The sequence below is a fragment of the Armigeres subalbatus genome, chromosome 2, assembly GCF_024139115.2.
Source record: "Armigeres subalbatus isolate Guangzhou_Male chromosome 2, GZ_Asu_2, whole genome shotgun sequence".
Classification (NCBI taxonomy): domain Eukaryota; kingdom Metazoa; phylum Arthropoda; class Insecta; order Diptera; family Culicidae; genus Armigeres; species Armigeres subalbatus.
The window spans coordinates 449,351,069-449,368,600 of NC_085140.1; the positions used below are offsets into that span (position 1 = coordinate 449,351,069).

Below are 17,532 nucleotides of genomic sequence, written 5' to 3' on the forward strand. Positions count from 1 at the left end.
GGTCGACTAGTGTCATATAAGTACTGAACTATTTGCAGCACCGCACTCTAGATCAATTTCCGTGCTATTGTTTCTTTTTCCTCAACCACTGACCCAAAGTTTTAGTTCACCGATTTTTTACCTTTCCCCGTCAAATTCACCAGCTTTTTGTATATACAAACCTTACGGATCCCAAGACGAATCGATTAGGGCAGTGCTGCCCAACGTACGGCCCTCGGGCCGGATACGGCCCTTGGCTCCATTTTTGTGGCCCGCGGCGTGTAAGAAAAAATACTTCATAATCGGCCCGAAAGTTTTTCAATCTGGCTCGAGAAGCTCCTTCTTATTATTTAATAATAAATACTGTAGATTATTAGTGATTAAAAAATTAAATCTGGGAAAGCACGAAGTCGAATAATACAGCACGGGCCAATTTTGCTGTTAATGAGATTTTGAAACCTTTCCAGGATGGAGAACTTGTAAGGGAATGCATATCGGCAGATTGTTATTTCGTGTGACCTAAATAAGCCTCCTTCAGTAGTATTAGTAGAGCACGGTGAAAAGTTAAAGTTTTCACAGACGATTTGAAAAGTACGTTACGTGGAAAAGCCACCTGCTTCTGATTCTACCTGCTTGCAATCGATGAAAATACTTATTGTAAAAAACAAGGCACATGTAGCTGTCTTCATAAGGGAAATTTATGATCATTTTCAAATCACAGAAGAATCAGCAGCTTTGATCCCAATGAAAGAAATACTGGTATCGGAAAAGAACACTATCGTTGTAACACTTGAAAATTGAAGCAATTGTTAATCAGCCACAAAAGGTAGGTAATTCGTATATTTGCATTTTTCACCCAAAAAATCTATATGCAAAAACGATCAATATTCGAGATGTAGCGTAGCTCGTTATCAAGAAAATCAACTTTACTTACGCGAGGAAACTCAACCACCACTAATTCCAAATTATGTTGACGGAAATGGAAGCATAATACGGAGATTTATTAATACACCTGGAATGTTTCAAATGGAGATTATTGACCTCAAATGCAACCACGAGCTCAAATCTATATTTCAGAAGGACACATCTCTTGTAAGATATTTTCTCTCTTTAGAAGTACATATCTGTGTGAACAACTCTTATCAAGAATGAAAGCAGTAAAAAGTAATTGTTGATCTTCATTATCTGCTTGCAAAACTTGACCACCGATTGTGAAATCAATATGCGTCGAGTATTGGAAAGACATGACATTTCCATGTCATGCTACATAAAAAGAAAAAAAATAGGCTCACAACAAATATTTTTCAAACGCAATAATATCGTGTTTAGTTTTTCTTTAAAAAAATTCCATTCTGTAAAACTAAATGCTATTCTGAAAAACAATATTTTACCTTTGTTATTTTGAAACTGAATAAAAAATATGTACCGCCAGCCAACGAATGGTCAATCTGAAAATTGGACCGTGGCTTGAAAAGGTTGGGCAGGCCTGGATTAGGGAGTTTTTGCAAATCGGTCAACCCGTTCCGTTCATGAGTTAAATCGTCAGGAATGGAATTTAAATTCATTTTTATTCATATACTAGCAGAGCGTACCCTGCGTTGCTCGGGTATTTTACGTTCGAAATGACATTTTCTGCGTTGATTGCGACACCGCACTCTAGATCATTTTTCGCGCAATCATATTGGGTTTTCCACATAACTGGCCCCCACGGTATACAGACTGGCCCCAATATAGTATTTTAACAAGTTTTCAACTCTTCCCTTTAAACTTACAAACTCTTTGCCCATATAAACACAGTTGATCCCAAAACGAATCGATTAGTGAGAAAATCTTGCAAATCGGTCATCCCGTTCATGAGTTATATTGCCTGCAAATTAATTTTTATAGGTATATAAAAGACTAGTCGAACCTGCCCGATCTTGCTCGGGTTGTTTTTCTTCATTCTAAATGTCAATCGTTTAGTCGTCGCCCTCTAGATCGATTTCAGTTCGAGCTTGATGATTTCCTTTGGAACCCATGAAAACGAAGCATTCTTACATTTGTTCAACTTTCCAAACAAAATGTTCTATCTTTTCAAATATATAAACACAGCGGATCCCCAAACGAAACGATCAGTGAGGAAATCTTAAAAATCGGTCCATCCGTTCGTGAGTTATAAGGCCTCAAAGGAAATGTGAACTCATTTTTTTTATAGAGAGATGAGATCATTCGAAATTAACTTCAGAAACTCCTGCAAAAACTCCTTCAGGAATATTTGAAGAAATCCCTTCGGAAATTCTTCTAGGAATTCATTAAGGAATTTCTTTGAAAATCCGGACAGTAGTAACGAATTAAGACTCCCTGTCAAAACGAAAAACCCGGGATTGCATTCGATCCATCATCATATTTCTTCGGAATTCAAGAATTCCTTAGGAATTTACTTCAGGAGAAATGTCTCCAGTATTCATCCAGGTGATATTTCTAGAATTTATCCAAAAGTTCGTTCGAAAAAACCTCCACACATTTTTTCGTGAAAAATACCCACAGGAATTGATTCAGGTGGTCATCGAGAAGTTCTTTCAGGCAAACCTTCAAAAGATCCTCCAGAAATTCCATCGTAAATTAAGTAATACATCGGAATTTCCTCCAGTGATTCATTACTAAATTTCTCAAGGAATTTCTTCAAAAATCTTCCGCAAATAAATCTAAAAATACCTCCAGAAAATTATTTATAAATTCTTTCGGAAACTCCTCCGGAATTTTCTTCAGGAATTCCTTTAGCAATTTTTCAGAAATTCTTATAGGTGTTCCATTCCTTCGGCTCCCGTAATACTGCCAAAATTCCTTTCACGAATTCCCGAACGAATTTCTTAAGGAATTTCCGAAAGAACTCCTGAAGGAATTTCCGAAATTCTTGAATGTCTCTGCACATTCCTCCAAGAATTCCTTCAGGTTTCCTGCAGGGATTCTTCAAAAAATCCTACAGGAAAACCTAAAAAAATTCTTAAGGAATACTTGCGTCTTGAGAACTTCCTCAAAACTTACTTAACGAATTATTGAAAGAATTTTGTGGTCGGAATTCCCACGGGAAATTCTTCAGCAATACCTACGGAAATTGTATCATGGAAACCATCCGGAATTCCCTTTCTTTTGGAAATTGCTCTAGAAAGTCCTGCGAAAATTGGATTAGCAAATTGATAATAGCAATTCGAACTTTTTTAAGAAATGCCTTCAGCAATTACTTCATTAATTTCACAAAGAACTTCGTCCAGTAATTCCTTGAGAAATTCCTTTGGAATTCCGTTAGTACATCATCCAGGAAATCTTTTGAATTTTTTTAATGAATTTCTTCGGACATTCCTCCGAAAATTCAATCAGTCTCAAACCTTCGAGGTCGTCTTAGCCGTGCGGTAAGATGAGCAGGATAGATCTTCATATGGCAGCTTGGCAGAAAAAAAAGGCCGTGCCATTTATATCGTCCCCAAAATTGCCCTCCACACGCTTAAAAAATCCATCTGTATATATAATGTATACATATACTTCTATATTCTTTTTGCCTGCCATATCGTAACGGAGCTATAAAATCTATACTTTCGACTCTAATTCTATCATGAATATGTTTGTCCAAGTTGGAAGATGATATTAGCATTTCCTCTTCATTGTTAATTCAGGCAAAGGGTAAATTCATGAAATGCCACCCCTTTTTAAAAAATCGATATTTCTTCAAAACAAATCGTCAAATTGAAACTCTTTTTATTGTTTTTGATTGTTTAGGGATCCAACTACATAGTGTAGAAGTCATTTGCAAAAAAAAACGACCGAGATTAAGTTGAAATCGTTCCTTGTGCAGTAAAATGGATTTTAATAAGTTAATAACTTAACACGTGATTTTTTGCACAACGTACATTTTGTCTACATAGGGGCGTCTACATAGACTTCAGAGGGGGATCCGGAAAAGTCTACGAATGTTCTATCTTTTCAAAAGAATTTCTACGAATGTCTACTAGAGGAAGGGGCGTTTGAAAATGTGAAAATATAGCCTACATAGTTTATGGATAGTCCACACAAATGTCAAAAGAGGATAATTTATAGCAAGTTAGCGTATACAGCTGGATTCAGTTAAACTCGAAAAGTTAATCGATATTTTTAATATTTTCGTTCTGTGTTTGTTATTTTTAACCAATGTATAGCACGCTCTTGAATTTGATATTCATGTGCTGTCTTACAGGATCATACTTACGGTGCATCTTCAAATGTATCTGCTAACATCTAGATTTGCGTCTGGGATTGTTTTGTTGACATTCTGCTGGGCATATGAAAGGTAAATGTTCTTAAGCAGTGGTTTCAGCGTGTTATTATTAATTTTGATATGTATTTAGGAAGTTGAGATGAACGAAACGGAAATGCAAATTTTCCGAGGATTTGACACAAAAACTCTGAGCTTCGTCGCAGGCCGAATCAATTACGACGCAAAATGTGTCATTTGCGATAGAAACGTTGGAATTGGCAATAACGGTTTTGTTGCACTTGAGTGTCAAGTGGGTACTGAAAAACACCGATAGATTATACGTTCTTCTGCGTCATTTGCCAAAGTGAAATCTGCGTCAACAGCAGCACCCAAGAAGACAAATGCATCAGTAAGTACCTACATTAGGATTTAAAACAGTCAAACGCCATCAATCGTTCAGATCTGATAGCATTGAGATGTCTCAATGCGACTCACCTAAGTTAATGTGAAGTACACAAGCTTCGTGAGACTCGCGTGCGCTACATTTTATCTGCACTTTGCAATCTTTGTCCAATCTCATCCTTTTTTGTACGCATGCAACATGTCTGGAACCACTTCTTTCGGTGGCGTTTGATCCCACGAAACCAATAAGCTAGACAGGTGCTTTCCCTGAAGGACCTCCGTCGTCCTCCGCAGCTTAGCGGATACAGATGAAACCGAATTCCTATCACCAGGAAAATAATTTGGAAAGTCTAAGCATATTCTAGTCTAGAACATCTTTATAAAACATTTTTATAAGTGTTTATGTTTACAAAAACTTTGCAAATTTGACGGGAAAAGTTGAAAAATTTTCGAAATACATATCTTAGGAAGAGTTGAGAGAAAACCCATTGCGATCGCACAAAAAATTATCTAGAGCAGTGGTCTCCAGCAGGCTTACTATCAAGGGCCGCACAGACGTTTTGAGCTGTTGAAGCGGGTCGTAGTATATTTGCAAGATTTGTTTTTCTATTTATATTGCATTAGAATATTAAATATTTGAACAATATATTGTATTTCTTTGAATCTTTTCCAAACAAAATATGTACTTGAAAGGACATTTCATTCTACAGATTTTATCGCCGTAGCTGACTTTTAGTCTAAACTAGAGGCCTGAATAAGAGAAACGCGGATAGAAAATATGACTCTGCCAACACTGCATTCAATCATCTTCATCAAAGAACAACACATGAAAAGGAAGAAATGGTTTATGTTAGGTTTATGTAGATAAAATCTCACAACCCGCTATTTTATGTTTCCACATCACATAACAGTAGAATCCAATAAACAATGGAATTTCATTTCATAATCTACTATTCGACCCGGAAGACGTTGTATACTGCATAGTAGGCGAAAAAATGCGTTCTAAAATACCCATGCAAAATGCCCACTCGAATATTAATTTTTTCGTTTTCACGATTTAGTCAACCTTACTCGTGATTTTCGCGGGATTTGAGGGGAAAGGTCAATTAGGAAAGTGTAAGGAAGTACAAACCTAATGACAAATGCCGAAAACATTCAGAAACTTTGAAGACTGATTCTTATTAGGATGATTGGCTGGCCGAAGTAGTAAGTTGAATTTGATGAGATCAATAGAAAAGCTATTTTAATTTTTTTTCTCATTAGTCTTTTCCAAAAAGAAGTTCGGAAGGACTTAGTCGTATTACTTTGCTGTTAAACGTACAGTAACAAGCAAAAAAGCTCCATTAGGCGAAAATAAACATTTTCAAAACTTTTTATTTAGAACTTACGAAAAATTACCCCACACAGCCAAAAAATATGTAAATTTACGTTTATTTTGATGCACATATTTGGAGCATGAAAACAAACACAAAAATAGCCGACCGCGTTGTAATTTCAAATTTAATTCAATTTAAAATTATACAATCGTGTGGGAATAAAGCAAATTTCATTGAAAATAAATTTAAATTTACATGACGGTTGTGATTACATCAAATATAGTTTATTTTCATATTAGACATTGTTTTACATGTCGTTTAATTTTCATTATTTTTTTGTGTACTTTTTCCCCAATGAGTAACGTGGTTTAAAGATGTTTTCTAAGAGCAGCCATGCATCTAAAGAGCTATGATACTCGATTCGAATGTTGATGCTCACGAATGTAGGGGAAGTCGACTTAAAATTACACTTTCTTATTTTCTTAGCTTTTGAAGTATCGCCATTATTGCTCGAAAGTACCATTTTGATTTGTATTCTAGGCTGTAAATTTTTATCAGTTTATTTTTTTGATTTTCGAAAATATTAAGAACAAAATACATATCCAGATAACGATATGTCTTTGTAGAAATACTAGAATAAGAAATCGGCGAAGACGCCATCTTGTTTCCAATCGAACCGTCAAAAGCGGTTAGAATTCGACTTGTTTACATTTTGCATCCATAAGAAGCAAAAAGTTCAACACTACCAAAAATATCTATATAAGATATATGTGTCGCCGTTATAAATTTTTGCAATAGCTCCACCCTTATACAATCGATATAGAACCACACATAAATTAAATATTTGCTAATACGAGACCACACATAAAGTTTATTTGGGTATATTTTTAATAAGTAGTTCGTGTGGAGAATGGTTATGTGTGCGCTGATATACATCATAAGTTAAATCTATGGATTTTTGCCAATAAATATGTGTGGATTTTTAGTAGTGAAGTGATGCCAGTATTATTTTCACGATTTCATGCATTTTAATATGTTGCCATTTCGACAGTTTTTTACTCCGCCGGTCTCTGGTTATAGGGTTGCTAAATTAGAGTAACAACGGTTTGGCTGAATCTGGGTATATGTTGGTGACATATGTTTGGTAGAAAATGTAGACCAATAGAGTGATTCAAATTTTGACTTTTTTGCTCTCCACTGCCTAAACAGTTGCATTTGCCATTTTAAGAATCGTCCTAATTTTGTAGCTAATTTTTATGTAATTTGAGTAAGCACGCACAGTTTGAAGACAGACCATTCCTTGAGGTGGCCCATGAACAATTTTAATATAATCAACACTTTGACTGCATAGAATACTTGTATGCTGAAAGCAAGTTGTTGTTGCAAATCGATTTGTCGTTTGGAAGTAAAGTTATGCAGTAAATTAAAATGATCATTATTGATATTGATGTTATTTTTCACGTGTTAAACTGAATTTCCCACGATTCAGTATTTCCTTAATAACTTTTCTTGCAAGCGACAAATCGTTTCGCAACAAAGACTATCTGTTTCTTTATTAAATTTCATAAAGCAAAATAAACCTGTAGCTACTATGGATCGCCCAATCATTTCTTCGCTTGTTTTTTTCCTTCTTCTACTCATTACTCAGCATCTTCCCATTATGCCTTAATATTAATGTGACTAGCTAAGCAATTTACAAATAATAGTTCACAAAATGCTTCTGTACATTTTCCTATTAATCAATAAGAACAGATGCTTGTTATTTTGAAATTTGTTTTTGACCTTCAATAGAATTATTTTAATAATATATCTTTGGTGCACCCAGGTCTACGTAGCTGTTATATCTACTCATAGAAGCCCTTCCCGTGACAACCATGGAGATGCAGTGGCCTTCTCGGTCTGAACAATAATATCTGTGCAAAACAGGGTTTGCAGGAATCGCTTTCAATAGATAACGAACAACGATAAAAGAAAGGCAAACACTGTTCCGAATCATAACAAACCATGATAACATATTTATCAAATTTGTAAACAAAAAAACTGATGGGATAGACAGCCCCCACAGAGAAGTGATGATTCTCGCTCATTTTGTGTTGGGAACCGCACAGCTGTGTAGAACAAGTTGAAATGCATCATCGAAGTAAGTGCTCCCCGCGTTTGGAGCTTTTTAAAAGAAATTTATCATGAGTTATAGCCTCCCAAATCTGTTATTTATCATGAAAGCTTGCGAAAAAAGTCTCTCGCATTATGCTACCCCAAGTAACATTTTTAGTTCTATAACGATCTTCAAAACCATAATTTGCTCTTCATGACCTTCATAAAACCAGCATAAAACCAAAATGTTACTGAGGACATATCGTATATGTATACAGAGATTATAGTTGAGAGACTTTTTCAATCTTTTTTGAATTCAAGGGTCCACTCGTCCACAGGACCGGGAATTGGATCCGCCCCTCTATATTGGAAATGCCGCGTCGTGAGGTCTCATTTGTCATGTACATGGAGTTTTTTTACAAACAGAGTAGCTCGGTAATTTATATTACTGAAACATCAGTAAAAATAATTAATACAGAAATCAGTAAACTCGATTCAATTAAATGATCTGTCGGTTTGCTATTGGTTTGGGTCTCTTTAGTACAGTCACTCTCAAAATTGAGCGTACAGTATGGATTAGTTGACTACATTCGAAAATTTCAAAGGAAATTAAACGGTTGGCTCGGTTGTTTTCAATGCAATTCAATATTCAGCCCTTCCTTCAATGTATGCGTACATAAAATTGTTGAAATTTTTTCTCTAAAGTTCATTTATACAAAATAATCTCAAAATACGCCTATTAGAAGTGACAAAATTGAGCGTACAGCAAATTTTTTCTATAAAATTTCTTATTGTAAACACGATTAATGTATCTTAATATTGTTTTTTCATGAATATATTTATAATAATAAACATCCGCTACTTAAACATTCAATGTTTTGAAATTAAACCATGTTTTAATCAAAATGGCGAACAAGTAAGATGTATAAACAATGCTATTTAACAATTCAATGCTGCTGGGCAAAATAGATGCTTTAATTTGTATGTTTCACCGGCATCGTATCTTATATATGATAGATAATCGAAATCGAGCGAGACATACGATAAATTTGGGAAAATTCAGTCGGTAAATGATGAAAACAGATGTAAACATACAGAGAAAACGACAAATGTTAGGAATGACATAATTCAAATTTAGTATGCCTTTAACTTAAATTTGTTTTTAAGCTAGATTATTGTCTCAGGTCTATCATTAAGAGTAATATTATAGAATCCAATCATTCACATACAAATTTCAAAAGTACAAGGTGCATGTTAAGGTACCGAACATAAAAACAGCTTTTCAACCCCGTAGAGCACTTCTGATTGAATATTGAAAAGATAGCCTAAAATCGTAATTTCATAATTAAATTTGGATTGAACTCCACGATCTGTTACCATAAGGGATACAATTGGATGATTTCCATGTGGCGAGTAAAAATAAACTTTTTTAAAAGTTCGGCAGCTTATTTAATGATATCTTGGTGAATTTAAATGATTCAACCAAATTTGTTCCTACGGTGACTGAGTCTTCAAATATAAAATGACATATTATAACGTATTTGTGTGCTGCTCTTTTATTAATATTATTATTAATGAGTGTCCTGAGCTTATAAGCTACCTATACATCGACTTTTAAATGAAGTTATACTTAATTTAAAATATGCCATTCCCAACATTTGTCGTATTCTCTGTACGTTTACATCTGTTTTCATCATTTACCGACAGAATTTTCTCAAATTTATCGTTTGTCTCGCTCGATTTCGGTTATCTATCATATATAAGATACGATGCCAGTGAAATCCATATCTTAAAACATCTATTTTGTTCAGCAGCATTGAATTGTTAAATAACATTGTTTATACATCTTACTTGTTCGCCATTTTGATTAAAACATGGTTTAATTTCAAAACGTTGAATGTTTAAGTAGCGGATGTTTATTATTATAAATATATTCATGAAAAAATAATATTAAAATACATTAATCGTGTTTATAATAAGAAATTTTATAGAAAAAAAATCGCTGTACGCTCAATTTTGTCACATCTAATAGGCGTATTTTGAGATTATTTTCAAATAAATGAACTATAGAGAAAAAATTTCAACCATTTTATGTACGCATACATTGAAGGAAGGGATGAATATTGAAATGCATTAAAAACAACCGAGCCAACAATTAAATTTTCTTTGAAATTTTCGAATATATTCATCTAATCCATGCTGTACGCTCAATTTTGAGAGTGACTGTATATCGTACTTGACTCACCTGCTTTTAATAATTTTCTATTCAATACTGACTAAAACTAAAATTGGGGTTCCAAAAAAAATTTTAGCGACATTTTAAATAACATTTCTGCATTGTTGCTTAAATAAAATTCCAAGGTTACTGAGGTTAAGGCTTAGTGACTTTCAAAACATTTCGACCAAAGTTACGATTTCAAACTCATTGTCAATACAAACACGTACCTATCTCAATAGTGAAACAAATGGTTGAATATATTTTAATAATATCTTAGCTATTTAAACAAGGCTTTTTATTATTTAAATAAAATGTTCCAATAAATTGCGTCGTTTGGAATAATTATCCAATATTCTGATTATTTGAGGTGACACAAAAAGTATAAAGCACGATTACTGTGGCTATAAACTTGAAGCCACATTCCATCACCGTAAATGTGAATTTAAAATCACTTTCCAACAATAAATGGCATGCAATATATCAAGTCCTGATACAACAAAGAAACAATTCAAATTGACCTTTTTCCGTCTGAAAATTCCTTCTCTCTGTCTACCTAGTTCCTAAAAGTTGAATCCTAATTGAAACCACAGAACACAGACATCCAACTTGAAAACCGATGCCGATGTTCGAAGTGAATGGTTTTATTTACATCACTGAGTGATAAAATTACAAATTAACTTTGCTAATTATCTGTACAAAGTTTTTATGGCCATTTTTTTGTATAAAACATTATCGTAAATTTTGCTAGGTTTACAGTCTTGCAATGCTGTGACGCATAAAGAAGATGCATGAAAATCGTATTTGTTCGAGACGATAGATAAACTTTTTTTCAATTCGTAACAATCCTTACAAACTTTAATTTTGCACAAAAAAAATGGAATGAAATTAATTGTCCGTTCTCTGTGTTGAAACCCACATGCACGCACTTATCTTCAACAATGAAGTCGGCCGGCACTACGCATCCAGACAGCCGTTAAAAGCGTCAGTCACGTATCGCATTACGACTTTTGATTCGTCGCACAGCGCTCTTGCGCACGATGATTGATGTCATGTACCTTCCTAACTATACTTCTGGCAACAAACCAGAGATCGCTTAAAAATTTGCATCTCGGTTTTTTTTCCCCTATCTTGGATCAAGGACAAGAATTCGGGTCACGCCTTATAAATTCGTCTGAGTCGTTGGACGGTTGTTCGCTTCAGGAAACGAATGCAAATTCTTCTGCAATTTGCACCAAACGGACTCCTGGGTGAGTAATTGAATCAGAAGGGGATTTTAACGCAACGATTTTTTTTCTCGGTGGTGTTGTTTTGAACGATGAGAGTACTCGAAGGGGACTCATGTTTGCAATTAAATATTATGTTTATTTGGTTGGTTAACTTGCGCGATCGTTTCTTCTTGGAAAAACTACAGAGGAGACGCAGAAGAGTCATTTCGGGCTGACAACGCGGTTTGGACTGCATTATAATTGACCAATTCTCAGAAGCTTGTTAAATATTAACTTTGATGCGCTTGATATCATCATTATCGTAATAGTCACCGTGTACGTTGGGTTTGTTGACCGAACGAAGATTGTCACCAAATATTTGTATCGTTGTTCGTTGGTACGAATATAATGGAGATCAACGGTCTAAAGTACGAGCTTATAACGGAGCAAGAAAAAAAATCGGCTTTATCTTCTCCTTTCTATAATTGTATCAGTAAAGTAATCCCAGCGATATAAAATAGTTTGCAAATTGAATAAATTGAATAAAAATATGCAAATTGAATCAACACTTTGCCTTTATCATAAAAGGTTTTTATTTCGAAGTAGCATAGGCAGGGCTGGTAGCGATAAATGCCTTTCAAAATAGTGACTTAGTGACCAACGTTGACGAAAAAAGTGACCAAATAGTGACTTTCAGAACCAGAAAAAGTGACCAAATAGTGACTTTTGTATGAAGTACTAACCAGGTAGTGAGCTGAGTTGCATTCGTATTGTTACTGAGTAACTCGTAGTAGATCGGAAACTAGGGATATCATGTTTTTTTTTCAAATCTTTATTAGAATGCTATCAGAAATCAAGAAAAGACTAAATTTACAAAATCATGAGGATTACTACTGCTGGCCGTGTGCATCTTCATCGTAACTAGGGAGAAGATGGAACTTAGCAAAGGACAATCGACTTGGCGACACCATCATAAATACCACAGAGTTGGATATTGAGGAAGGTATTCGTTGGGACATCCAGAGGCTAGCAATATGACCATGGTAAACCTTATTCCGTAGCACACGGGAGCAGGTAACGAGTTACAAGTTGTTACACTAAACCATGCTTATAATTTCAACAACGATTTTGAAGCAAGTTCTACAGCATTGTGGTAATAAAGTTTAACATGAGCTCGAAGTTTTTCGTGAAACTGCAGTTTGTATATGAAAAAGCAGAATGAAGTATAACAAATTTTGCGCTGTCTTTACTATCGATCAAAAATATTGTCTCGTTAAAATATATTCCCAAAAGTTTCACCATATATAGATGATTCAGCTGCAAGACAGTATGAAAAAGTGCTAGAAGGATGTTTTGGATTGGGCTTTCGCTAACGTGTGAACATTCGTTTTGGCACGTTGAAAAATTAACACGGTTTTTCGGCAAAAAAGAAATAAAATGATCTAATCAATTACTAGACAGAGAATTATTTGGAATCTCAAAGCTTATGAACCTTTATAATGAATCTTTAAAACTTAAAAAATCCAAAATTATGATGACAATTTTAAAATACGATTTTTAATAATTAAAAACAACATTTTCAATTGAAACAAATTTAAATACATATAGAATCCATTTGCCATTGGTTTTTTCGAAACCCTGATCTCATGAATGTTACCGAATTAATGAATCTTAAGTTTCAAGTTTCGTAAAATGTGATCTAAAATCTTGAATTTGAAATTGCTTTGGAAAACTCTGAATTTTTTTCAGAAATATCAGCGGAAGTTGATTTTATGTGGAAAACCTAGTGAAAATTTTTAGGATTTTTTTTTTCAGAAATTGTGCCGAAAATACTTCAATCCTTGTGAAATCTTTCTCCAGGAGTTCAAACGGAAATTCCAACAGAAATCCGATGGCAAATGTCAGTACAAAAACTTCCAGAAATTCTTTCATACCATAAATTCGAGGCAGAATATTTTGTAGACATTCCTACTGTCTTTCAGGAATTTCCGCGGAAACTGCACGTCAATTACTATATAAACTTCTCCGCGAATCCCTGATAAAAAAAAATCTCCTTCAAATACAAGCGGATTTTTTCATGAATTCCGGTAGAAAGCTTTTTGAGAATTCCTGTAGATATTGTTTGGTAAATTCCTAAGAAAAACCTTCCGAAAATTATTTCCCAAATTCAAGGCGAAATTTTTACGGAGTTTTATAAAATGATTAATGCGGTCATCGCTACAGAAATTATAGTGAAAGTTCTTCTAAGAGAAACAAAGTTAGGAAGCTTTTTATAACGAAGGTGGATTTTTCTCTAGATACAGGCAACTTACCCAACTTAGGAAGTAGTGCGCTGGATTCGCCTAAAGATGCGCTAAACAACCCATCAATTAGTTTGACAGATAAAACTTCGGAAGAAAATTCGGTTCGGAAGTCCCGATGTCCGAATTCTAATGTGGTGCAACGCCGACAATATCATGCTGTGTGGTTCGTCGTAGAGGGGTTAATCAATCAGAAACCAAGAAATATCTTGGAATTATGTCAAAATTGACGTGACAAAAAATGGATATTCAGAAACGATGAAAAATGACAACAAGTGAAGTTCTCCTTATAATGCTTGTTAAACGAGTTCTCAAAAGTATGATGCATTTAATAATGGCTTGGAAATATCCAAAAAATTGGGTAAGCATTGACTTCAAATGTGGAGTCCCTTCTCAACGACATTTTGCTATCGAAAACAAAACCCTACGCTCCTTATTTATTAAATTTCCACCCAAAACTTAATCCGCGCGAAGCCTCAATCGTTATGTAAATCCGCATCAAATCCGCGAGAATAGCAAAAAACCGCGAAAATCGCGAAATCCTCGTAGTTGTAACAATCCTGCGCTTTATATACGGCGTTGCCTAAACGTATGCCCAATCTTCGCTGTGTGGTCTGTCTGTGTGTCTCTCGATCCCGAAGTCCATGGTTCGAACCCACTCTGCCTTTCATAAGACGGCCTTGGAGCAATTTTTCAAACATTATATATTTTGCTAACAGATTTACATTTGATTTGGTTGATGATAATGGAAGGTACAAATGATTTTTATTTTGAACTTTTTTTTACAAACGGTGGTGCGAAAATAGTGACTTTAGTGACCATTTTCCGAAAAATAGTGACTTTAGTGACTTTTGGATGCAAATAGTGACTTTTTAGTGACTAGGCTCAAAATAGTGACCAAGTCACTAAAAAGTGACTTGCTACCAGCCCTGAGCATAGGAATCACAAACAATGAAGTGGATTTCATTGGAGCAGAATAAAATTGTCTCATAGATTTGTAAAAACATTCTACTAAGTAAACGAAATATATCCGAACTTAGTCAACGGATTTGCTATTCCAAATATTTAAAGATTCAAAACAATTCCGACTAAAAAAAATTCACCGGACCTCCAATGGGTTAATTGACAAGGCAATTTCCATTGCATCTTTCTCATTTTCTTTCAAGACGATTGTCATTCAAAATTAATTCGAAATCCTTTAACAAATGATCCACTTAATTCTCCGACACGAAATCTCACTTAATTCCGAAAAACGAATTATCAGAAACCAACGCCAGTCGAAAACTTACCCCATTTTCCTGAATTTTTAATACTACACTACTGTGCGGCTGCTGCTGCTGCTCGGCCTGCGTTTGCTGCTGCTGCTGCATCATCAGCGCTTCCCGTTCCTCCTGCCGCAGTTGCTGGGCCAGATGGGCCGGTATGTGGGTCCGGTACTGGGCGGGGGGTTTCAGCATCGACTCGTCCGAGATGATGTAGGCCGGCCCAAGGGCAAAGTTGCCCCCGCCGATCAGCACATGGCTGCACAGATACAGCAGCACCGCCACATTGATCAGGATGCTGCACCGCAGCAGCCAGTTCCTCCGGGTCAGCATTCTGATAAATTTGATCTTCTGGTCCTTGAGCTGTTTCATAAATGGGCTTTAGTTTTGGGGTTCGTCGTCTTCGGGTTGTTTCGTTTCGTATTTGCTTCAGTGCTGGTGTTCGCTTGTGCGTTGTGCTTTAGAATCCGTACGTTCCTGTTTTGAAGGTATGTGACTCAGTCGAATGAGGGGAGGGGGAGGCTGTGCGTGGCTAAGAGCAGATCGTCAAAAGGGGGACAGCAGCAAAAAGTTACTGCTGGGTATCGTGGGTATTGTTATTGTTGATAATGTTTTTGGTCCAATCAGTTCCACCGATCCAGTCGAGCGCCGCTCAAGTTTACGTCATTTCGGTCGGTTCTTCTCCGTTTGCTTCTGCCTGGGGGACCTGCTCCAGTGGTAGGCATAGAGTCACTATTTTCTAATCGTTCTGGGTTGGTGATGGAATCTGGAAAGAATGCAGAGAGAACTACGATTACTTTATTGGTGACTCAACAGCATGATGGGTGAATGGTTATTGGCTATTTTATAATGCTTGGATGATCTATAGGTTATGAATTTGAATATTTTTTTATGAACTTCAAGTTTTAACACATGTAAGCTCTAGGACTTGAATGTTTTATTTTTAATTGAGCAGATGTCAGGGCAATTGAATTGATTAAGATGTTAGGATGGTGAGAAACATAGAGCGTCTATATTTTATTGATCTTGTTAAAATTTGGAGCAGGCACATCTAGTAAATTTAGGAAGAAAAAAAAACAATCGTTTGTGAATAGATTTCAGCAAAATATATTTCGTATCTCATCAACGATGTGTGTATCTGTGGATGAAAGTAGGTTTGTTAAAATTCGGTGTTTCCCATTCAAGTGCTTCAGCGGCATTCTGTTTCGCTAATCTGTATTTTGTATTCTTTACACATTCCTTCACGGTTAGAGTTTTCTAAAAAATAATTTATTCATAAAAGTTCTTTTAAGGAATTTAATTTTAAAAATTTCACAAAAGCTTATTGAGACTATAAATACAGCAATAAAACTCTTGCAGAACCTGTTCGAAGACCACGAACACCATGAGTTGAAATCAATCCCCAATCGTCAAAAGCTTGCTTGCTTTTTATTTACTCAAAAGAAATTTCACAATTCTATTTAGTGTCATCTAACGGTTCTAAGATTCTACGATCACAGCGACATTTTTATTTCACACTTTTATAATGCTAATAAGCCATATCTACAAGCCGGCGTAGCAGCTGCGGACAATCAAAGCAATTCCCATTTCACCTAGGACTACCTTGCTGAAGATTCCAACCCCAGTGCGGCAAACGAAACAATCTAATCGTGCATAATTGTCGCTCGCTTTTCATCCCCACCGTGTTATATTCCCACCAACGAAGCACTGACCAGCTCTAGGCGCCAGATAAGCAAACAAAGTAGCATTCGGACGGAATTCCCTTCGCTTTGTTCCACTTGGTAATTCCTGTCTGTACCCACGAAGGTGTATGGGATTGGAATCGTAATATATGTGGTGTTGGTCACTTAAAGCAAAATCGACGAAACTGCACTCGATATAGCGAGCGATAACGTAACTGACTCGTCGCCCCAGTGCCAGTGGGAAGCCTGTGTGGAATCGTGAAAAAAAAACGAATGGATGACTGAATGACTTACTCCACGTTGGACTTGTCTACCATTGCACGTAGATATAGGTTCTACGGAACGCTTTACCGGTAAGAGCCAGCCGACTGCCACTGTCTTGTTATGCTTTCCCCCGGAGGTGACAGTGACGGATGGGATTGCACCCGAGTTGGCTTTCTCAACCATGTCTGGTATGCCTCGCTTTCCTATCGGTATTTAGCTGTTTGGATAGGCACCAGGCAGTGATGTCCGGTAAGGTAGGTGGTCTCTGCAGGTTAAATCGCATAATAAGTAATTCAATGGCAATCGGTACAGCCGATCACTGCTAACGAGTGCAACAACTTAAACAATTAATTTGAATTTTATATTTAGTTGTATCATGGTGAAAAGTAAATATTGTAAACTGTTTAAAAATGAATATTACTAAAGAGTAAAAGAGTGAATATTACCCATTGAATACTTGCATTGACATTTTCTTTATTTGTTGGCTTTCATGTGCATAAACATTAAATGACAAACAAGACTGATTGTCAATAGATTTGCACTTGACGATACCTAACAAATGTTTACATTCTCATTAGGCTGAGCCAACAATTGTGCAGACTT

The 17,532-nt window shown here is 35.7% G+C and overlaps 1 protein-coding gene across 3 annotated transcripts in view; it reads right to left on the bottom strand.

Annotated features, from left to right (window-relative positions):
- Positions 1 to 17,532, bottom strand: part of LOC134213730 (beta-1,4-glucuronyltransferase 1) — a 286,461-nt gene that overhangs the window by 7,945 nt on the left and 260,984 nt on the right. For 2 of the 3 annotated variants that reach the window (XM_062693043.1, XM_062693045.1), the window contains one exon: positions 15,011 to 15,749. In XM_062693043.1, the coding sequence (XP_062549027.1) occupies positions 15,011 to 15,355 (345 nt within the window). In that variant the 5' untranslated portion in view covers positions 15,356 to 15,749. Of the gene's footprint in view, positions 1 to 15,010; positions 15,771 to 17,532 lie in introns of all 3 variants that reach the window. The other variant, XM_062693044.1, reaches the window with a different exon arrangement.